We start from the raw sequence: 23,445 nt of genomic DNA, 5'->3' as shown, positions 1-23,445 counted from the left end.
CATTTTGTTGGGGGAAAAAAACATTGTAAAATGTGTCAAATGTTCCATCTTGGTTTATGTAAATGTTAAGAGTTGAGTTAAAGTGGGAACGTTTTTTTTTTCTTAATTGTACAAAATCTAAGTAACTTTTGAGAAAAGTTTCAGGGCACTTTGATTGAAAATGCTCAAGGCATTTAGAAGTAGCATGTGTATGAACTAGGCAAAAGGGTTTGTTGTAAACTAATGTTTGTTTAGTGCTACTATGTAGTTGTTTAGTATGGTTACTTAAGGAGTAACTTAAGTTTACAGAAAATAACATTTTGTTTGTAAACTAGTTTTTGTGTAATCCCTTTTTCAGATGTTTCTTCGGAAAAAGTAAAAAAAAAACAGTTTTGTTGATAGTTTTTAGGAGTAGCATGTGTGCAAACATCGTAACAGGAAAGAGTGTTTGCTAGTGTTGGTGTTGCTTGTAACCTTTTTCTGATGTATTGTAATGTGTAAAATGTGTAATGTTGGTTTACATAATTATGTGAAATATCGCAAAATTGTGAAAAATCTCCTTTTGAGGTATGTTACAAGGCACTCTTTTCGAAAATGTTCATGGTTTTCAGGAGTAATGAACATCGTAACAGGAAACACATTCAAATAGTTTGTTTTTGTACTTTTAAAGCTTTTGTTAACCTTCAGAATGTGTAAAAATGTATGTTTACGTTTACTTTTTTTCGCAATGTTACTAAAGTTGACACTAGCAAAGATCTTTTTTAAAGAGTGAAATGTATAAAAAACCAAAGGTGACAGGAAACAACTTTTGCTTGTAAAGTACTGTTTCACTTACTATAACTGTTAGAATTACGATCTTTATATGATCTTCTATAGTTATATAATGTATGTTACATATATGTCACATGTGCCATGTTGGTTCACGGAAATGCTAAGTGATGTCACATTAGTAGTGGTCCTAATATTTTCAAAAGCAAACAATTCTGATCTTGTTTTACATTGGAAATTGAATTATACAATGTTCCTTTTGGTTCTGGTTGATGGAGCAGGTTGTCGCATTATAAATGATCTTTTGTGAATCCGATGTGTTTCCAGGTCACCAAGCAAGCCTCTGGTCAGGAGACTGATGAGCGGTTTGGACTGGGAGACCGTCAGCAGGAATTCCCTCTCGGACGACCGACTCGAGACTCAGAGTCTGCCGAACCGTTCTCCGCCGGACTCGCCCGATCAGTGAGTTCACACAAGAACAAACGTCCCTACATATGCAGGTTCATTCACTTACACAGTTTAAGTTTTTTCATTTGTTTTCTTTCCTCAGCAGTAACTCCGTGTTTACCACAGAGGGCGCGCGGGTAAGGCCGTCCTCCATCGGTCACCTAGTCGATCACGTGATCGATGACTCGCCATGCCAGACGTTCACCAATCACAAGTCTGCATCCTCCACGCAGGCCAACAGCATCAGCCTGGACTCAACACCGTGAGTTTCGAACTTTTTTTTTTAAAACCTATAAATGGCATATTTTATATGCCATTTATGCCACCTATAAATATGCCACCTATAAATGGCATATTTTATCTACAGGATTTTTTTAAAGCATGTTCTTCTTGTACAATGTGCAAAACTGGTAGCAGATAATGTAATGTACACTATACAATTTGTGTAAAAAAGTTTTAGCGTACAAACAGTCGATATTTGCGTCAATTTATGATGGTTTTTGGTAAAAAAAAAATTGGGCCTAACATTTTGTAAATCATTCAGAAAAGCATGTTTGCTCAAGCTATTGCATTCAATTTAATACGCAAATTTATAGTTTACACGTAATGTTGAAATAAGACAGCCTACATTAGGGCTGCACGATTAATCGCAATTAACATGGAAATCGCGCTTAACCGATTTGGATTCATGTGATGATGAAATCTCAAAGGCTGCGATTTATGTTTTTATGCGCAGCTTGTCAGTGAAGCACGGCTCTGTGATCAATAGTAAACACTGCTCCATCTGAAATAACTGCGAGTTTGAGTCGCTTATAACGTGCATTTGAAAAAGCAACACGCGTCAGACATCTGTCCAAACATGAGAAGCATTTATGAACCTCTTGTCCAACAAAAGACAACATTTAATAAATGTTTTAATCTTCTGTTTATTCAGCTACAGCGATAGTATGAAGCCCATAGGGATTTGCTGGAATGACATGTGCTTTGTCTACTTCTGCGGCTGCAAAGCGGGGCATATTTGTGTCTGCGTGAGAGCGCCCTCTTGCTTTCAGATGGAGCAGCATTTACTACTGATCACAGAGCCGTGCTTCACTGACAAGCTGCACATAAAATAATCGCAGCCTTCGCCAAATCGTGTGCGGTTTCATTTAGATTAATCGTGCAGCCCTAATTTGGAGATTAAGTGTGAAATGATTACAATTTAAAAATATATTTAAAAAGTTGCCAGCCTACAGCAGCGATTTTGGTCATTTTCATGGCCCCCAGAATTTTTTGTTGTATAAATATCTAAAAATGCAATATATATCAAAAGAAATAACAGAGCCTCTGCTTTTAAACAAAAAAATCTGTTTAATTCTTGTAACATTAGGCTATTTTAATTTAAATGCTGTTTATTGTTGATGATCGCGTTATTTTACATATGCATCTGCTTGCATATGAGATCACTGGTTTCTGCTGCCTCTTTACCTGTGTTTTGGTCTGGAGATTCTGTACTCGTTCAGGAGATGTGCAATAGCGCCCCCTACCTTATAACAGTGATAACACGGAAATATCTCATCATTGGCAGGGAAGAGCTTTCTCATAAATGACGAGTTAACTTGTCAATGGCAGGGAATGAGTTAAAATCTCTAATGTTAGTCGCGATTAATTATATAAAAATGTGTGAATAATTAGTTAGTTTTTTTTAATCGATTGACAGCACTATATAAGATCTGTTTATCACAAACTTTCATCCTCTTCAATGACTCAATTGTCTTCAATTATTTTTTAACCATGATTTTTAGCAACTTGACATATTGAGGGTTTTTTTGTCGTGGCATTTGGCAGTGTGTTTCAGGCTATTGTGAAGATAAGCCACTTGAATGTTTTCCCCCAGTACAGCTCGTATGCAAAATGTTATGATGCTAAAACTTGCTGCCTCTGTTTGACAACCACATTGTATTTGTTTGCTTGTGCGTGTCCTGTAAAAGTTCTAACTGGTCACTTATTAATTACCCCCGGCCTTTAGTTATATACTGTGCAGTCAGACAATTCTGATATATGTATTCAAAGATTACACAATTCTAGATTTTGATCTGCTTAATGATGCGTTTTCGGCACACAAGGGCTGGACTGACACACTTTGAGTCATCAAAGTTTCCGCTGTGAAATGTTGTTCTTATTTTAGCACTGCACTGTAGACGCACACTCTCGCTGGCAACCTGAGGTTTAATATCGTGTGACCACATATCTCTGACGAAATGACACATTGTTGGTTAGACACTATTTTCACACACGTTTAAGATTGAGAAACGGCAGGTTTTCGAGCTAGTGGAAATTGCTGTGAGCTTTGTGGTGGGCACAGTTCAGTGTGTTACTGTGGCAGGACCGATTGAGTTCACACTGGTGAACCCAACATTATTTTCCATTGGAATGAGCTCTGACCACGCTTAACACATTTCCTTTCTCAGATCGTGACACCAATCTCGTTTCGCAATGTCAGAATTTCCGAATCAAGGCTGTCCAGTACAGCTTCGACTCATTGTGTGAGTTTTTCATGTTCTATATAAAGATGAGTCGCGCTTATCTCTTTTTTTTTTCTTTTTTTTTTTTTGACCTGAAAGAATATGAAATAAAATTCCTGTACTTGCTAGGTGAAATGTGATCAAGACTAATCAAGAGTTCAATTCAAAATTCAATAGCCTAATCAACATTCAGTATGCAAATAAATGGAAGAAAGTAAGGACCAATCAAAATTCAGTATGCAAATATGACTGACATCATTGCTAGATTATTTTTGTTAGATATTTTTAAAAGCTGGAAATTCTTTGAGTTGAAGAGTTTTTAAAAAGTTAGTGCTACTAACAACCATTTAAAAAAAAGTATTTATTAATTGATTTATTTGTTTGATTAAATGATTAATTGGATAAATTGTATTTCTAGCATGATGTTCTTGTACAATGTGCAAAATTGTACAACAAAACTGTTTATTTTATGGAAAAAAAAAGTTTAAAATATAAATGTTACAAGGTTTTACAAAGTGAGTAAAAAAAACATAAGTGATATTGACTTTATTGCTTAGTTTTTGCTGTCCTCTTTTTTTTGGGCTGAAAGAAATTACTTGCTTTTCGCTACATTTATCGTTATAAATGTATTGATTTTGTTGCTAAGTGTTTGCGGTTCTAATGTTTTGTTAATATTTTTTTTTACTCAAATTAAAACATGTTTGCCCAAACTTATTGCATTCTTAATGCGCAATTGGTGTTTATCGCTAGTGAAATTTCTCGGCAATTTTCATTATTATTTCTTATTTAGTTTATCGCCTAGTTATTGCAGCCTTCTAGTGTAGATAATTATTCGTAAAACCATTTTTGCGCAAACTATCGCATTTACACAATTCGTTTTACTTATGTTTTGTAGGGCTCATTGTTTGCGAGAAAAATCTAAATATAAGACCCAACTAATAGCTTTTTATTTTTAGTTTATCAATTGAATCATTTAGTGGTTACAGCCCTAACATTTGAAAAGTTGACATTTTCTTCAAATTCAGTGTCTAAGTTTGTATGTTAAGTGGATCAGGAAACTTGACCTAAAACTGTACGCGATCTAGCGCCAACCCTTGATTCATTTCGTCTATTTAGTTTCACGTTGCGTTTCTACGACTTCGACACATTCAACTGTCACAACCCACATTTAAACAACACACAAGGCGAATCGGATGTCTCTCCTTCAGCCTGACAATTGAAACAATCCTGGTCTTCGTTTTAACGGTGACATTTTTTTTTTGCCTCGTTTGTTTTTATTATGTAAATGTCCTGGAGGCCGGGGCGCTGAGCGCTGTCTGTAGACTGCAGAGCAGAGGGGCTTTCATGCTTGAAATCTGAGCATTCATAATGAGACACACACACACACACACACACACACACACACACACAGACATGGCTTCTCTCTGAGGCAACAGTCCCGGGTCTTAATACTCTCCGCCTGGTATGCAAATACTGCGAGCTTTGATGAATTGTTGGAAATCTTCACTAAACACCCAGCAGATATACAGCGCTGCTCATGCCTCCTGCTTCTTACTTACAGAACATAAATCATCGTTGTTGCCTAGGCTACGGCATTTTATGAAAAGTCTGCAAATGATTATGAGGGAATCAGATCATCTTACCCATGATCCTTGGATGGTTTACAGTTCAGTTTATCCCGGTTTACAGGCAAGGTTCCCACGGACGGTCATGGAAAAAAACTGAGATTGGGAAAATGTCAAATTTTAGACTTGGAAAGAGGAGTGAATTAAAGTTGGCTAGTTTACGATTGGCTCTGAAATATTCAATCTGCTAGAAATTGGTAATCGTGCACTACTGAAAAATTTCAAATTTAATAGTTATTAATATTAAATAATGTTGTGATGCCTACATTCACTTAAGTGCCATAACATTGATAAAATCTATCTAAAATCTAAGATAAAAAAGTGATATATAAATGCTTATGTAAATAAAAGAAAAATAAATGGCACTAATGTGGCATAAGAAGGGATGTGTTGTTTATTTCTCTAAAAATGCAATAGATGGCGCTATACACTTACACAAACACTCTTTCACACGAATCATGGACTCTTACATGATTTTTTTGAGTTACTTTGATATTGTCAAATGTTTGATTTATGCATTTCTTTGATGTTACCAGCCCTGCCCCCACAAATGCAGTATGTGATGTATTCAGTCATTCACCTTTGCATTATTGTTTTGTTTTTTTCAGGTCTCCCGATGTCACGACCGATGAGCAGCCGCCCGCTCTGCCCCAAAACAGTCCAGAAAAGACCCTCTGACCCACAACGGCAGATCACAGTCTCAGCACGAGCTGGACGACCACCTCAGCGAACTATACAACGTACCTGCGTCGTCGGGAAAGAGCATGGTGGGGAAAACTTGTCTTAACACACACACACTCACACTACATGTGTTTGTTCGTACCGGTTTGTTTGATTCATATTGTCTTTGTTTCCACAGAATGGAGCCGTGCCTCATGACAATCTTGTTCTGATTAAAATGAGGCCGGATGAAAACGGACGATTTGGATTTAACGTTAAGGTGCGTTTTTTGATTACACGGTTTATAAGCTCAAATCAAATGTCGGAATTTGTAAATGCAAATTCTGAATGTATGTACATTATAAAAGCATATTTTGGATGTTGTTTATCTGTCTGGCAGATAGATGTTTAGATGAATAGCAGATGAGATAACATGCTGTCAGTGTGCTATCAAAGGTCTTGCTTCAATTTATGATCATTTATAATTTATAAAAAAAAAATTATAACAATAATAATGTTGGCTTGAGAAAGACTATTGTCATTATACAATAAATAATTGAGTATAAAATTAAATAACTGAAAGTAATTCTTAATAGTGCATTATTTATAGAGAGAGAGAGAGAGAGAGAGAGAGAGAGAGAGAGAGAGAGAGAGAGAGAGAGAGAGAGAGAGAGAGAGAGAGGAGAGAGAGAGAGAGAGAGAGAGAGAGAGAGAGAGAGAGAGAGAGAGAGAGAGAGAGAGAGAGAGAGAGAGAGAGAGAGAGAGAGAGAGAGAGAGAGAGAGAGAGAGAGAGAGAGAGAGAGAGAGAGAGAGAGAGAGAGAGAGAGAGAGAGAGAGAGAGAGAGAGAGAGAGAGAGTAACCTTTATGTATTTATGTATAGCAATCAAGTGTGATGCATTGTGTGCATATAAATGTGTTATAGAGATATATAAATGTAGATATTAAAATACTAGTACTGTAAATAATTAAACATTTATTTTAAAATGTTACATTTATACAAGTATGTATTTTTAAATAACAATTTTAATTAACCATTTAAACATTTTTTTAACAAAATTGTAATTACTGTTTTAAATATTCTTTTAAAAAATACATATTAAAAATATGTATTTTAAAAAATTAACTTTATTTTTTATAGATAATTAAAGTATTATCTTAATTACAATTTATAAGACCTTAATTCATATGAATATATTGTATATTAAATTGTAATTATATATATATATATATATATATATATATATATATATATATATATATATGTTTTTTTATTTTTTTTTATTGCAATTTATGTGTTGTGTGTATAAAAAATAATATTGATGTATTTTTATATATTCATTTATTTATTTTTAATATTATATATATATATATATATATATATATATATATATATATATATATATATATTAGTTAAATAATTCTCCTCTTCATCCACAGGGTGGCGCTGACCAGAGGATGCCCATCATAGTGTCCCGTGTGGCTCCAGGAACTCCGGTAAGTTTATGCGTCACACTCAGATCAGATTGTTTACTTCTAATGTCAGGTGATATATGTGTCCTATTAAAGTCACACACCTCAGCCTGATGATGACTGATTCTCGACTGCATCCATTCAGACAGGAATATTGAAGTTTAAACGATTTTGAATTCAGTTTGTTATTTGAAAAGCATTAATTCAATGTTGTATGCATGTTGATTTCTTGACTTGTCACTGTTTTTCCTCACCCTAACCCTTCATCTGTGACCTTTGACCTCTCTCAGGCTGATATGTGTATGCCGCGCCTCAACGAGGGCGACCAGGTCGTGCTGATTAACGGACGCGATATCTCAGAGCACACTCACGATGACGTGGTTATGCTAATTAAGGCCAGCTGTGAGGACCAATCAGGAGACCTCATCCTTCTCGTCAGACCCAATGGTACGATCCACCTGAATGGAGCTCCAAAATTAGATTTTTTTAACAGTTAGAATTATATGTAAATTTGTAATACACTCACTTTCTCTCCTTCCTTTTCCTTTAGCCATCTATGATGTGGACGAGGAGCAGGAGAAGTTGGATCTAGAGCCAGATTTCCAGTACATTCCCGAGACGTCCAGTTTAGAGCAGAGCCACTCCGAGGCTGATAGTTTGAGGTCCTCAATACAGCTGCTGAAAGACGGTCTTTCCAGCGGTACCGTGCTTGCGCAGTTTGATGTAAGTCAGCTGACACACACTTTTCGATTTTATATATATATATATAAAATATACATATACATATACATAAAGTAGTCAACATTTGAAGTGGATCAAAAAAGTTGTCCTAAGACAAGAACGGGTATTGTTCAAAATGTTGACTACTGTGGATATTAAAATATATAGTAATTAATATAGAGATGGATATAGATATCAGTTTAAATAATATATATATATATATATATATATATATATATATATATATATATATATATATATATATATATATATATATATACTGCTGCACTGGGCTGTGGGCTGAATCACATTCTAATCACATCATTTCCTGTTGTTCTTTTCCGGCTGTCTCGATTATGTCCTGTTTGCTGAGCTTACTGTTTTTATGTCATGAACTTGTACTAACCAAAAGCTTAATTTAGCTTGTTTATTAACAATAAATAGGTTAGGAATGAAACATGCTAATGTTGCATAATAACATACAGTAAACAAGACCAAGTTAAATAAGTGTTATTTTTATTTTTCTCATCATAAGTGTCTTAATATAGGCGGAAATTGTCTTCTTTTTTTTTGGTAAAAATCCAAAAACATTTGTTTGATAGCAATTATGTTTTACTCCTATAGCAACTGTACAGGAAACGTCCTGGGATGTCCATGTCATGCGCCAGATTGCCACAAAACGTCTCCAAAAACCGGTATCGGGACATTTCTCCATGTGAGTGCACAGCTTGTGTTTGTGTTGGACTCAGAAATGTTTTCATGATTAGCTGGATGTTCATAACAGTTTATTTTGTGACACAGATGACACCACTCGAGTTGTATTAAAGGGGACGGATGATTATATCAATGCAAATTTCATCAATGTGAGCGTTCTTCTCAGATCATCTTTTTATTTTGAAGTTATTTTGGTAATGTTTTGTTCTTCGAGAGTGATAATCTGTATATATGTGTGTGTTTTCAGATGGAAGTCCCGAGTAAAGGTGAAGTAAAGCGGTATATTGCCTGCCAAGGGCCACTTCCTGGTACATGCTCTGACTTTTGGCAGATGGTGTGGGAACAGAGCGCCACCCTTGTGGTCATGCTGACGACACAAGTTGAACGTGGCAGGGTATGAATGTATTTTTTAAAGATTCAATTAAATTAAAATTGGTATTCACACACACAAAGGTGGTAAAAGTTATGTTTTTTGTTAATGGGTTATTTTTTAACTAATATTTTAAGAGATGATAGAAACTTCTGTAATTCATTAATAGATAAATCGACAAAAATTCTCCCTGGTTATAAAAACAATAAAACTATTAATTCCATCATGAATGCTTCGTGGAAGGTAAATGATCTACTACATTGAAAAAAAAAAAAAAATCTGATTTCTATTGATTATCTAACATGGTATATTGGACATTTTCCCTTTTAGGTGAAATGTCATCAATACTGGCCAAATGTTTCCGCAAGTGGCGCCTATGGAGGGTTCCAGGTTACATGCGTGTCGGAGGAAGGGAACTCTGCGTACATGCTCAGAGATCTGACTCTTACACACCTGGAGGTGACGCATCTATTCAAATGTTCCTTATTTATTAATGTAAATAAACCTATGTGCTAATGTCTGTTTGGATGTTTGAACAGAGTAAAGAAGAAAGGCAGATTTGTCAGATGCAGTACTTGGCGTGGCCCGATCACGGCGTGCCAGATGATTCGTCGGACTTCCTGAACTTTGTCAGTCAAGTACGCAGCAAAAGAGCCGACACTCCAGATCCTGTTATGGTTCATTGCAGGTCAGGCCTGGAAAATGTCCTGACAGAATCTCTTACAAGTAAAAAAAAACAACATGATTTGTTTATTGACTCCACCCCTTTCTCTTTCAGCGCCGGGATTGGTCGCACCGGGGTGCTTATCACCATGGAGACAGCTATGTGTTTGATAGAGAATGGTCAGTCGGTGTATCCCTTAGACCTCGTGAGGACCATGAGAGACCAGCGTGCCATGATGATCCAGACTCCTGTGAGTACGCAGAAGAACAGCCTACTTAAGGGGCTTTCGCACTGGAGGAAACTTTTTATAGTTCCTAGAACTGATGGCGGCAGAACCCACTTTTTGGCGTGTTCGCACCACAGGAACTGGGAAGGATTTTAGTTATAGGAACGCATTTTGGGGGGGACTAAATTAGCTCCTACTTCAGAGTAGGGTCTAACCCAGCACAATAGGAACTACCAGTGATGTAAGTGTACGCTGATTGGCCGAACACACGCGAAAGACTAGCACCCGCTATTTAAAAAAAGCTGTGTACACACATTTTACTCCACGAACATGGAAAACAGTGATAGATGGAGCTCTCAACCATAACGCTAAGGAGAAAATCCAATGCGATTTTATGTATTTCTGCTCAGCTAGCGGCATTGTGCATCAACCACACGGCAAACGCTAATAATTTTTAATATACTGTTTACTTTCTTTGTATAACAGTTCTATCTAATAAATGTTAAACAGACCGTAAACTAATGAAGACGGAGAATGTGAGCGCTGTGTGCTCAGGGTCTGGCGTTCTCAGCGCCGTCAAAATAAGTCACAACGAGCGCGGCTTACATCACTTCAGAGTTCCTACTAGCGGTGCGAATGCAATCGGGAAAAAGGCCCTAGAGGAACATTTAGTTCTCGGGTAATCACCCTGGTGGCTAATTCCTAGAACTAACAACCCGGTGCGAAAGCCCCTTTAGACAGGAAGAGACTGTTTAATTGACAATGAACGTTTAGGACAGATTTGCAGTTATGCATTTGTCAGATGTTTTTATCCAACATAAAAGGTTCTAATATGAGCTACATAGTTGACTTGCTATGAAATATCTCAGTCTAAGTTTATAAATATTGAAGATTCGATGCTACAAATCTTGATACAGTCTCTCAAAAATTGCATTGAATGATCAGGTATACATAGTTGTTTTTATCCTGCAGCTGAGTCACTTCATTTCCTTTTTGTTCGTTTGCAGAGCCAGTACCGTTTCGTCTGCGAAGCGATTTTGAAAGTTTACGAAGAGGAGATTGTAAAACCATGCGAGACTGAGCCTCCGGTCGAAAAGGAAGAATGAACACCACCCGTTCAGCGTTTCTGAGCTTCTTCTGTGATTTACAACTACTGCCTGTGAGATCTGCGCTCAGCTCGCTGTCGCCCCCTGCTGGAAGGCAGTGGACATGACTGCCTGCAAGCTAGAATACAGACGAAAAAGCACTATTGCACTTTACAGCGACAAACAATGACTTGAGGGGTTTTTTTTATTTTTACGAAAGAAAAAAAAACGCGCAGTATCAGGTTATTGATTTATAGGTACTGTTAATAACGTTAATTATTTGGGTCGGAGAAAGAAATGAGCTTTTGCTTTTGTGCCAAAAGCTGAAATGAGCCACAGTCCATGTCAGAATTAACTCTTGCAACTAACGACAGCATTTTACATTTTACTGGTTATTTATTTGTTTTTGGGTTGTTGTTTTTTTTAACAGTTGACTTAAAAGCAACAGGTGCTCGCCCCATTATATTTTCTTTTCTTGACCGTGACTGTTTTGTTTTAACGTTTAAAACAAGTTTAAATCGTTAACGAAAAAAAATTTTGTTTCGTTTTTAATCGTCAAACAAAAGCAGCCCATCGATGAAGCTTTTATTGATACACTTTCTTTCGTTTTTACCCTGAAGATTTTGAGGTTATTCGCAAGGGACTTTAGACTTGCGTAAAGTACTTTCGATACTTGATACGGTTTCCATGGTATCATTACGGTTCTCTCTAAATTTAGTGAAATTATCGGGCACCAGCTGCGTTGAAAATGAGCCATGGTGAAGATGTGTCTTGCTGCCAAATTTCACAGCTGTTTGCCTCTAAAACCAATTGGTGCGTCGCGTTGGCTAATCGCTATTTATTGCAAGGCTACGTATAGTGCGTAAAACGCCTGACGTTTGTATCGTTAAATATGCATCAGGCAGCTGTTCTGCTCTCAGATCCACGTTTGCCGGATCTTTGAAGCGTTTTATTTAGAAATTAAAGCTGTGAATTTCACATTAGCTTCGTGGCGGACACTGCATACTCAGTTGATGAGTATGTACTCAGACTAATCGTTTAACATACGATTTAGCCTAGCATTCTCTTTGGTCAGCATAAAGATCGTCACAGTCTCAAATCCCAATTTTCTTCCATGTTTACAATCCAAATTTCAAGACTTCTACTGCAAGAAGCCGATTACCTTCAGATTTAAATGGTTCTCCCTGTATGAATAATTGTGTTCTGTGTTGAGTAGTGATATCTGCTCCCCTCTCTGAAGATACAGGTTAAAATTCTGCTAATCATTATTTATTCTTATCCATATCTCCTCTTCTCTAACTAGTTACCCGTTAGCTATTACATGCAATATACTCGTAAGGTGGTCATAGTTCATTTAGTACTTGCTATGGCTGTAGAGATGATGGCATTTACAGAACACATTGGCCACTTTAGCGTTTTATTCACCATAAGTGCAACATTTTTACTAATGATCAATGAATTTAACATGATGTTAGTTTGCAAAACATGAAGTTCTCATTCTGAAGGGAAAGGATGTGTATGAATTCTAGAGCAAAACGTTTTTAATGCGACACCATCTTAATTGTTTGCGAACATTTTTTTTTTAACGAACATTTCCCCCCTGTACGATGTTTTGCGGTGCCATTGCGCAAACGAATTGGCGTCAAGGACCAATCCCGCCCACCGTTTTGAATGTGAGCCGATTTTGCTTCAGTGTACGTCGTTATAGCGCAGCAGCTAGAAATTTACTACCGGCGTTGCGTCGGAAGTGGTGGTATTTTTGTATTTAAGGGAAAAAACGAACGAAAAAAGGACAGCACTTTGCAACTGACTGTGGTAGTCAGCTGTGCTACTGTAGAATTTATACTGTTATTGTGTGATGGGGAAAAATATGCCGTTTAATTATTTATGTTGAACATTTTTGTCAAATACGGACACCTGTGGGGGGCTCTTAACTACATAGTGTCATATGTGAAATATTTGTAAATACAATGTTATATATTAAAAGTGTTCTGAAAAGATAACTGTGGTTATTTTTGTTTTAGTGCGTTTTTAAAACGTCAGAAAAGTACTTAGGAAACTGTATGTCATGTTTGTATATCTCACAGTTGTGTTTGTATGTCTGTGAGAGAGCGAGTACGTCTTTTGTACAGAATGTTTTGTTTCTTACTGGCGTAAACTTTGAAATTGTGCTTAAGAAAAGCTGACTCGTCTTTTGGCGCTTGTGACACACGTCAAATCAAATATAATACACCTCAAACTCCTTTTTTCAGTGTTGTTTGTGATAAATATCGACCTTCCAATCATCCAAGAATGAAAGAACAAACACATTTTATTTCGCAGCTTGTCTTTTTTTATGTAATTTATCTTTGATTTTACATGAGGTGTTGAACAGGGATCATTTATTGAATTTAATTCACGCTGACTTCATGGATCTCGTTGATGATGTTTTTACTTCTTCAAGACTTCGACGTCAACGTCCTCTGTGCGAGAAACAACCTTCCCATCAACCACCTCTTCGATTACGGTGCGAACGCGCTTGGTCACCACAGGTTCATCTGGAGAAGAAAAATCAAGAAAAAAACGATTACTTTAATATATAATAATATTTGAAAATATAATATTTTATTAAATGCAATGTATATTGCTTTTAACAAAAAATTTTAATATATTTTTACTCAATTTAAAACCAAAAACACTTACGCTTGGGGGGAGGAGGAGCTACAATCTCTACAACTTTGATTGTCTGTCTCCTGTAACACAAAAAGTTTATTAAATTTCAAACAACTCTTGTGATCTTTAGAAAGACAATATGGTTAATTTTTTTTATTTATATATATATATATCAGTCTTACTGAATGTCCTCTCCATCCAGAAGTCTCCTGTACTCGGCGATCTCCATCTCTAGTCTGGTCTTGATGTCCAGAAGCAGTTTGTAGTCACTGCCCTGTCTTTCGATGTCAATTCGCATCCGAGAAAGCTCTGTCTCCAAACCGTTAATGACGACCTGCAACTGGTTGAGCTGGAGGCTGTAGCGTGACTCGGTCTCTCCCAGTGTGCCCTCAAGAGCCGCTTTCTGCAATTTCACAAAGCGTAAAAGAGCGGTTAGGGGGCGGGACTATGCATATTAAATTGTGCAAATTGCTCCCTCTAGAGGCAGCTAGTAGACATTTGAGCATAGGATGATAATTAGGGGTGTTGCTATGTATATTAGATCAAATAAAGCTCCCCCTAGTGGTTGAATGGTTCATTAAAGATAGTACACATTTGACTTTTACCATGCTAAGTTGCGACTGTAGTTCGATCTCCAGGTTCTGCAGTGTTCTCCTGAGCTCGTTGACTTCAGTGCGGGACATTGAGAATTCTTCTTGTCTGGTGGTGACCGTCTTGTTCAGTTCGTCGAACTGCGGGGAAAGAGGTTCGAGGTCAACATCTAGCTGATTGTGTACGGGTTGGCTATCGCAGACTGGATTAATAACAATGAGCACTCACTTTGCCCTTGTACCAGGTCTCCATGTCTCTGCGGTTCTTCTCGGTGATGCCTTCATACTGGTGACGGATCTCCTCCATGATGCGGGCCAGGTCTTGCTGAGGCGCGGCGTCAACCTCCACGTTTACGCTGCTGGAGGACATTTGGGCACGAAGAGCTGCGAGCTCCTACAGATCAATGATATACATGTCGTTTTTCACACATTGCATATTTTTAGAGAATGGATTGAAAAGCGGGAATTGCTGTTGTTGGAGAAGTTTGCTCTTTCAAGTAGCATTGGTTTGAAAGTGACTTCTGTGTGAGCTGTACTCCATCCATCTCTACATTATACATTATTGACGGACCATGGACCTGTCTTTCAAGGTGAAATTTCGCTGAAAATTCGATTGCGCGATCACAGAATAAGCATAATTTTGTTGGCAATAAAAGGTCTGTTGTCAAAAGCATAGCGATTGAATGAATCACTGCTCACAGAGAAGTCAATTTAAGAACAAGCAGCTTTCTGTTGGTCAGTGCGATGAATTCACGTGGCCAACTTAGAAATTAGTGTGCTGAACTGAATACAAAACTCTCAATCGTGCAGATTTCCAGTTGAATTACTGGATTTTGCCAAACAATGGTAGCAATATGACCACACCTTTAGGCTTTGAACATACGGTAGTACAAAGAACTCCATGGCTTCAGGTTATAGTAATTACAGGACTAGCGTTGCTAATAGAGCCTAGTGTATAAAATGACACTTGATCAGAGAAGATTATTGGTCTGGTGGACTATTGGGTAAAAATCTTGCCTTGCTTCACCAGGTTTGTCCTACCTGGAGGGCCAAATTTGGTTTTTGATCTCACCTCTGCATGGTTCTTCTTCAGGTAAACAAGCTCCTCCTTCAGACCCTCGATCTGCATCTCGAGATCTGAGCGGCTCATGGTGAGGTCATCCAGAACCCTCCTCAGGCCAGCGATGTCGGCCTCCACGGACTGGCGCATGGCCAACTCATTCTCGTACCTGAAGCCGCCAAGAATAGCAATGGTTAGGATGGGAATTCAGACGAACTGAAGTGTTAACTTTGGGTGTGTCATTAATAGACTCATAAAAAAGGGGAAATCCTGCTGAGGGAATAAAGCATCTTAGATTGGTTTGCTGGTCTAGGCTGGTTTAATAAGATGTTTTTTCAGCATGGAAATTCTAATAAGTTTTAATAACCAGTGTGGGGTATGTTATTAAAATCAATACTAACTTCATGAAAAGAGGGTAAATTTGAGGGTAAAGGTTTTTGCTTGTACGTACTTGACTCTGAAGTCCTCGGCTGCCAGTTTGGCGTTGTCGATCTGAAGGATGATTCTGGCATTGTCCTGACTGGCGATACAGATCTGAAGACAATCAGATGAAGAATTGAGACTCAAATGCAGCTTATGAAGGTAAACCAAACATTTTGCATTGGCACAGTCAGTGTCTTAGACATTTATTTATATACATATGTGTGTGTGTGTGTGTGTGTGTGTGTGTATATATATATATATAAAGTCAGTTTACATATTCTGTAATGTCAATTAATATATTACTTTTTATCAATAGATTAAATTTTATGTTCTCTGATCATTTAAGAATTGATTATTAGATATAGTGATTTTATATATATATATATAAATCATATACATTTTAAAATATGTAAATCCTAAAGTTAAAGATTTTTATTCAGATATCTTCCTTTTGATAAGAACTGTGATGACTTATTCCACACTAGATAATATAAAATATATAACTCTATAATGTAAAATGACTCACTTTTTTGCGCAGATCTTCAATGGTGGCGTAATAGTGGCTGTAATCTTTGGAGACAGGGGTGCTCTTCTCGTACCACTCTCGGATCTGGCGCTCCAGCTGCGCGTTGGCTTTCTCCAGGGAGCGCACTTTCTCCAGGTAAGTGGCCAGACGGTCGTTGAGGTTCTGCATGGTTGATTTCTCGTTGCTAGCCATACCGAAGCCATTGTCACCCCCGCCGAACGCGCTGGCCAGGTCGAAACCGCTGTTGTTGCTCTGTCCGTAAGAGATGCGCACGCTGGAGCCCCCCGCACCTCCGTAGACACTTGGCGCACGACCGACGGCGATGCGCTTGGAGTATCCACCGGTGAGAGAGTGGGAGGAGAAGGGACGAGAGCTGGAGCTGGACATGCTCTTGCGTGAAAAAGACTGAGTAATCTGAGTCATCGTTTCCGTTCCTGTTGCCTCTGCGCTTTGTTGGACACCTCTGACAGCTGCGTAATGGTTTAGGAGAGCTGAGGATCTTTTATACAATTTTGGGTATAAGGGGTGGGGTTATTTCAGCTTATTTATGATAATGATTATCGGAAAACAATTAAACAGGTGTGTACAGGGTGTGCTCATAAAATGGCACAGCTAGGACCCTGAGGCACAATTAACCTGATCGACATGATTTTATTAATAAACATTAAAATTCCCTGGAGTTTAAGATTTGATGGGTCAGGATATAAGAGTACCACTTTGTAACTTTCGTTACCGGTAAAAGTGATTAAACCTGATATAGGGCTAAAAAGGTCAGTAGTTCATACATTCAATAGTTTTGCTCTATATAATTCATAATTGTTGCGGTGTGACATGCTCTAAAACTTAAAAATACTGTTTTATAACCACACATCAGTGCGACTAAATTTAATATTTTAAAGAGTTTAATGTTTATATTAAATGTGTATTTACTTTCTCACACTGTAAAAAAAAAAAGTTGCTGCCTTAAATTTAAGCACAATTAACTTGGATGTTCAAGTAACGTCAACTTAAATTACATTAAAATGTCTTACTCATTCAAAATAAAAAATGTTGAACCTTTTTTAAAGCCTAAGTCATACAAGAATCAACTCATTTTTAAAGTAATCTAAAAACATCATAACTTTATTGATCATATACTTTTTTACAGTGTAGGATTTGATTACTTCAGCTATAAATGAAATCGTTCCCATACCACCTGTCCAGTGACTGTGATAATGATAAGGTGATTGTCCTCTTCGGTATTTGTAGAATGAGGACTTTAAGCCACTATAGTTCATTATCTCTGTCACTCCACGCCCTGATTAGATGTGAAAGTGTATGAGAAATATGCTTGATTTGACGGACTGCCACAAAACAGGCCAGAGGCTACTTTAGTCAGTGATCATAGTACCAGAACTGTTGTCGTGCAAAACAATTATTGCGCCATAAAATGGTTTAACAAGCTCCAGTTTCAATGGAAAATGTGAAACACGTGAAGGTAATTCGTTCAATAATAACGAAAAGCCTCGCGCAAGAAGTGCTTGAATATGTGAACTTTTACTTTTCCCCCAGTCATCCATTATCAACCTTCTAGTAAAGTAGCCTACACTTTAACCATCCCTAAGGCATGTATTTACAATGTTTTCGAGTTGGGCCTACATATGTCCTAGACACGCCGTACAATTACATGATCGTGTTCCCTAGTCGTTCATCATGACTGTGTGCTTAATTAATTTGTCTTTCACCTTTCCCTTTGTTATTTCTTTCCCTTCCATACCTGTCGTAGCCTAATTCCCTCATTCGGAGCTCATTTCTCATAGACTAATGAGGGAGTGTCTCGTTTTCCGTGTTATTTTTCCACTCCCTTCTGCATAGCTCACTTCATCCAGACCAAATCCACGTCTCCATCAGCGTTCAAGAACTCGTCTTTCAAGCGGATCTCGTGACCGGCGTCGATCGCTTGTTTCCATTTTGAGGATGGTCTTTGGGGTCATGAATTTCTTTAAACCCATTTGTTGGTGATTTCACTCATTTCAATCTTTTATTTTGATTCCGGTTGATCCGCCGGGTTTGTTAGGAGAGAGTGGGTAGCTGTGCCAGGTCAGCATGGCCATATGACTTGTTAAAAAACACTACTTGGGGGTAAGCTGTGTCATGTGAATGGTTTGTCAACTGAATTATTTTGAAATATGTAACGGATTACAGCAAATAATATAAAATAAAACAAAGGTTAACTAAATATGTAGGCTACAATTATTCAACAAAAATAATGATAGGCTATAGTAATTAATCACTTTGCTTTGCATGACACATTGACATTACAGTACAGATATCGCGGACTTGTATAAGCATTCGTTTCAATTGGACGGAAGAGACTCTCGGGACCGCGCGTAACACATCCTTTTGAATTTCCCGGAAAAACGTCCCGAGTTCTTCATATAAAAATCAGGCTATCATAGTCATAGACAACCTACGAAGTCAGGGAAAGTCTCGTTTTTTTAGTTTCTTTACAAGATGTTCATACATTGGCAATAAAAAATGAATGAATACAAGAACATTCTTACATAAAGCACCTTTAAATAATAATAATTCAATAATTAATAATAATAATAATAATACAATAATAAAATATGAGCATAAATTATATCTTATCGCATATCAGTATCCAATATCATATAATATGACATCATTTATGTATAAAGATGTGTTTTTGTGTTTTGTGTTGGTCCTCTGACTAAGGAATGACCTTTGGGTGAAGAACTTGCAGTATTCAAATGTAAAGGCGATACTGGGCCGTGGTTTCGTGGTAAGGTGATATACCAGGGGTAAATGGTAATCAAAACAACAAAATCTTGCATCAGAAAGTGCACTGGATTGCTTTTTAAGTGCAAGCATAAACATAGAATCAGTTTACTATAAATAAGAGTTTAAAGTGTGGTCCATGCTATGTAAAACACTCATCGACATTTACAAGTTTTACAAGTGATTTTCTCTCACACGCTGCTACCTGTCGAACAATAGCCAAACTATACTGTCCAAGCTATGGTGCGTAAGCTATGTCCAAGCTAAGAGGCATCACTTCTGTTTACACAGCAAAGGTCATGTGGCTTAAAGGTCAACTTAACGCCTCGGTAAGCCAAAAACCAACGGTTCATTTCGTCACCCGGACCAGTCTGACGAGTCTTATTGTCGTTTGACTTAATGTGCCCATCCTTGTTTTGGTTTTAATCATCAGACACTCCTCTACATAATTGTTTTCTGAGACTTGCAGTCTCTTTTCTCACCCTGAGCGACTGCCAATCAGTGTCAAAACAAATTAAAGAATTCTTTTGTGAAGGGTTTCACTTCAAAACGCGACTTAAACCCTTAACACGCAAGTGTTTTATTGTGCCAATGTTCAGGCTCTCAGCTGATACCTCGTTGTGGTTGACCTGCTGTAGTTTTTGTGCAAAAGAACCATTTTTCATTGTATTCTTTCACTTGAGATGCTGATGTAGCCTAATAGTGTAAATTCTCATGAAGGTTTATGTCTGATTTATATAAATCTTTAAATACCAAGATAATTATGATGAGATCATCATTCAGTATGACAAATCAATCTTGATTTCCTCTTCAGCATGCGGTCACTGTTAATTGTTTTCATTTTTAAGGGATGATGCCATCTTTTCAGATTAATTAACTAGGCCTATATATAAAATGTTATAATATATATTGTTATATTAGAAAATGTAACATTCATTATTTAATAAATTATTTAATTTAACCCTCTATGGCATGAACTTTTATTTTGGGGGGGACATTTGCTCACTATAGGGGGTAATTGGACAAATAGTGGGTTCGTGGGACAGGGGCTTGTGGCGCCACACTGAGGATGAAGGCGGCGTTGCTTTCTGGGGTCTCGGACTTCGGGGGGCTCCCGTCAGGCCCCGTTGACCACACCTGGGTCAGTCGGTCAGCGGGGGAGGGTCGGCGGAGGGCGCTAGCCGACCCCCCCAAAAAAACACGTCCGCAAACCCACTGCCCAATGGCCGTTTGGATGTTTTCTGAAAACCGGGACTAACTGGAGATAGTAAAAACATTGACTATTGGTTCAAGTCATGTCAGAAATATTGTATTTGCGAGTTGAACGCACATGAACGCCACCACAAAGTCATAATTATGACTGGGAAGTAATGGCGGAAGCAAATTGTTTTCAATCATGATGAATTTATTTCTGAATGTTGAATGCATTGTGTACGAGAGATCAAGTTTACCAGAAAACAAACTGAAAAAAAAAAGAAAAAAAAAAACATTTTTAGTATATAAATAAAAACAAAATATGTCTTTAAACAATCAAACATTCTTCTTTACATACTGATGCATATATATTTTTTTTATATAAAGTTATTTCAAATTGTTTAAAAGTGATATTTCTCTTACCAATTGGTGGCACTGTGTCCCATGCGGCCTTGCTTCCCAAACAAGGGGCCACAAACACTTCAGCCCCTCATTTCATTGGACAGACATGTCAGGTGCATATATATATATATATATATATATATATATATATAATTATTAATGTTTTTTTCAATAAAAAAAATGAAAGGGGTGGTGTGAGGTCCAAAAAGGTAGTTTGTTGCCTGAGAGCAACACCGTGCCATAGAGGGTTAACAAATTATAAAAAATGTAAAAATTATATATATTATGTTATATGTGTATAATTTAAATCAATTAGATAATGAATATATTAAACATTTATTATATATAACTTATAAATGTCTGTGTATATGAATAGAATGACACCCTTTCAATAATTTGCTTTCAAAGTAACTGTCTCTTTCCATTGACGACATATAGTTTTTGTTAAATATGTCTTTTGATGTGGCTTTTGTGACATTGCTGTTCTTTTCATGGCTTTTGATCATGTTTCGTGTGGTTAGTGCGGACAAGCAGTACATTGTCCGATAATGAAGCAGACGAACGGGATGATGTTTCATGTTTGCGGAACAATGTGCGTTTTTAAGTGGGAGTCATGAATGTTTGTTTTGACTGATAGATCATGACTTTGCTTGAGTTATTTAACGGCAAAAGACCGTTGACAGTGTGTGTTTCGATTCAAATTTTTGCCTTTTTACTGTTAATCCTGTTTGAGTGTTTGTTTATCTTACCTAACAACTCTGGCTTATTGAAGCATCTCTTTGAATCACCTCTTCATGAGCTCCTAAAAAAACAACTGAAGTGTAACATTAAGGTCTTTAGCGGCTCTAAACTGGGTTTTGCTCTAAATTTCACATTGAAAATTCAAATAGCGACAAGTAACAAAGTCGTTTATCAGACCTACCAGTTGAATGCTAATACTAATGGATAACTTTCTCCAGGAGACATCCTTGATCAAAAAGAGCTAACCGGTTTAATGCTAATGCTAACAAATAACTTTTTCCAGGCATTAGGCTATAGACATTGATCAGAAAAAGTCCAGTTGAATTTGAATGCTTATTGTTAACTTTCTCCAAGTTGATCAGAAAAAAAAAACTCAATTGAATGCTAATGCATAACTTTCTCCATGTTAGACCTCTTGGATTAGAAAAGACTCACTGGTTTAATGCTAATGTTAATAGCTAGCTTTCTCCAGGTATTACAGGTCTCTTCCATTAAAACAAACTCACCAGTTTAATACTAATGCTAACAGCTAGCTTTCTCCATCTGTTATGGTCTTTCTTGATCAAAACAAACTCACCAGTTTAATACTAATGCTAACAGCTAATTTTCTCCATGTATTACAGTCTTTCTTGACTAAAACAAACTCACAAGTTTAATAGTACTATTAATGCTATCAGCTAACTTTCTCCATGTATTACGGTATTTCTTGATTAAAACACTCACCAGTTTAATACTAAAGCTAACTTTCTCCATGTTTTAGTCCAGACATTTTAGTTTAGAACAGACCTGTCGGTTGAAAACTACAAGTATTAGCTAGCCTCCTAGTCTTTGCAGTAAAAGACTAACAACATGCATAAGACCTAATTACCTACAGTAATTGTCATTAATACGTTTCTCACGATCTTATATGTTTATTTAAATTAACTGTTGTTTCTACATTGTTTGTTTGAGTGGCAACACAGCTATGTGTATTTATGGCGACCAGAGGACGTGCCTGTGCATTGTAGCGTCGCATGCCTAGCGTTGTTACCCTTTAAATGCACAGGTGTGTCCAGGTGGAGCACCTACTGTCTTTCTGCACACACTTTGTGATGAGACATATGATTATGTACTGTGGAAATTAAGATATTAACTATACACGCAAAGTTATACTGTAATTTACATGTTAGCGCATGTTCTGGACAGAACAGTCATGGAAAAGGAAATTAATCATAATTTCTATAAGCGTAATGGAAAGTCATTCTTTTGAAAAGACAGTTATATAATAACACCCTGCACTTATATATCTTTATTACCCTTTCCATCCACCTTTTGTATATGATTATATTTACTTTCTCATGTGACTAAGACCAGCTCAGCAGTTCTTCTCAACATGTTGTTTAAATCGCTGCAGAAGTCAGATTATCTTAAGAGTTTCTTTGTTATGACGGCGATGGATTAATGCTAAAAGTACAAGCGATTCCCATTAGTTTACACCCACGATAATGTTGTTAGTACTTCAAAAAGATGCAGTTGTGAGGAAGACTAAACAAATCTTGGTGCAAAGCTTTGAATTCTTTAAAAGCTTCTAACCGAGACATCCTTGTGTCAATAAACCCGACGAGACAGTCATAAAATGTCTGCTGAAGAGTTTAAGCTGAATTATGACCCATAATTATTGTCTTACGGATAATATATGGAGCTGATTTGAGTTGCTGACATCCAGTTTTTTTTGGTCAAGATTTATGAATTAGAGGAATAAGTATGTTTTTTGTTAATATAAATAATCTGAAAAGAAATTATGAATGTTTTTTAATATTAACAACATTACAAATAAATAATTTGTTTAGTAAAATTATATTTA

The 23,445-nt window shown here is 37.0% G+C and overlaps 2 protein-coding genes across 2 annotated transcripts in view; one reads left to right on the top strand and one right to left on the bottom strand.

Annotated features, from left to right (window-relative positions):
* Window positions 1-11,445, top strand: part of ptpn4b (protein tyrosine phosphatase non-receptor type 4b) — a 30,258-nt gene extending 18,813 nt beyond the window's left edge. Inside the window, 15 exon segments of the mRNA XM_056266603.1 lie at window positions 1,075-1,209; window positions 1,298-1,456; window positions 5,932-5,969; window positions 5,972-6,090; window positions 6,183-6,263; window positions 7,422-7,478; window positions 7,745-7,901; window positions 8,005-8,177; window positions 8,799-8,889; window positions 8,976-9,037; window positions 9,136-9,282; window positions 9,589-9,717; window positions 9,798-9,946; window positions 10,037-10,172; window positions 11,156-11,445. Of these exon segments, the coding sequence (XP_056122578.1) occupies window positions 1,075-1,209; window positions 1,298-1,456; window positions 5,932-5,969; window positions 5,972-6,090; window positions 6,183-6,263; window positions 7,422-7,478; window positions 7,745-7,901; window positions 8,005-8,177; window positions 8,799-8,889; window positions 8,976-9,037; window positions 9,136-9,282; window positions 9,589-9,717; window positions 9,798-9,946; window positions 10,037-10,172; window positions 11,156-11,254 (1,732 nt within the window). The 3' untranslated portion in view covers window positions 11,255-11,445.
* Window positions 11,446-12,637: 1,192 nt separating this feature from the next.
* Window positions 12,638-16,973, bottom strand: krt97 (keratin 97). The gene is made up of 8 exons (XM_056266604.1): window positions 16,485-16,973; window positions 15,987-16,069; window positions 15,548-15,704; window positions 14,705-14,869; window positions 14,491-14,616; window positions 14,068-14,288; window positions 13,916-13,965; window positions 12,638-13,770 (listed from the first exon to the last, which is right to left on the bottom strand). Exons 1-8 carry the CDS (start codon window positions 16,905-16,907, stop codon window positions 13,664-13,666), a joined length of 1,332 nt encoding a protein of 443 aa, XP_056122579.1. The 5' UTR covers window positions 16,908-16,973; the 3' UTR covers window positions 12,638-13,663.
* Window positions 16,974-23,445: the final 6,472 nt, after the last annotated feature.

This window comes from Rhinichthys klamathensis, unplaced genomic scaffold (assembly GCF_029890125.1).
Source record: "Rhinichthys klamathensis goyatoka isolate OS25496 unplaced genomic scaffold, OSU_Roscu_1.1 h1tg000250l_1, whole genome shotgun sequence".
Classification (NCBI taxonomy): domain Eukaryota; kingdom Metazoa; phylum Chordata; class Actinopteri; order Cypriniformes; family Leuciscidae; genus Rhinichthys; species Rhinichthys klamathensis.
Note: the sequence above shows the minus strand (reverse complement) of the source record. Positions and strands in the feature narration are given on the sequence as shown.

Coding starts and splice junctions, on each gene's coding strand:
- krt97 (XM_056266604.1), bottom strand. CDS start 16,907: ATGACTCAGATTACTCAGTCTTTTTCACGCAAGAGCATGTCCAGCTCC. Junction 16,070..16,484: donor TTGAAGATCTGCGCAAAAAA/GTGAGTCATTTT, acceptor GATTGTCTTCAG/ATCTGTATCGCCAGTCAGGA. Junction 15,705..15,986: donor GCCGAGGACTTCAGAGTCAA/GTACGTACAAGC, acceptor TGGCGGCTTCAG/GTACGAGAATGAGTTGGCCA.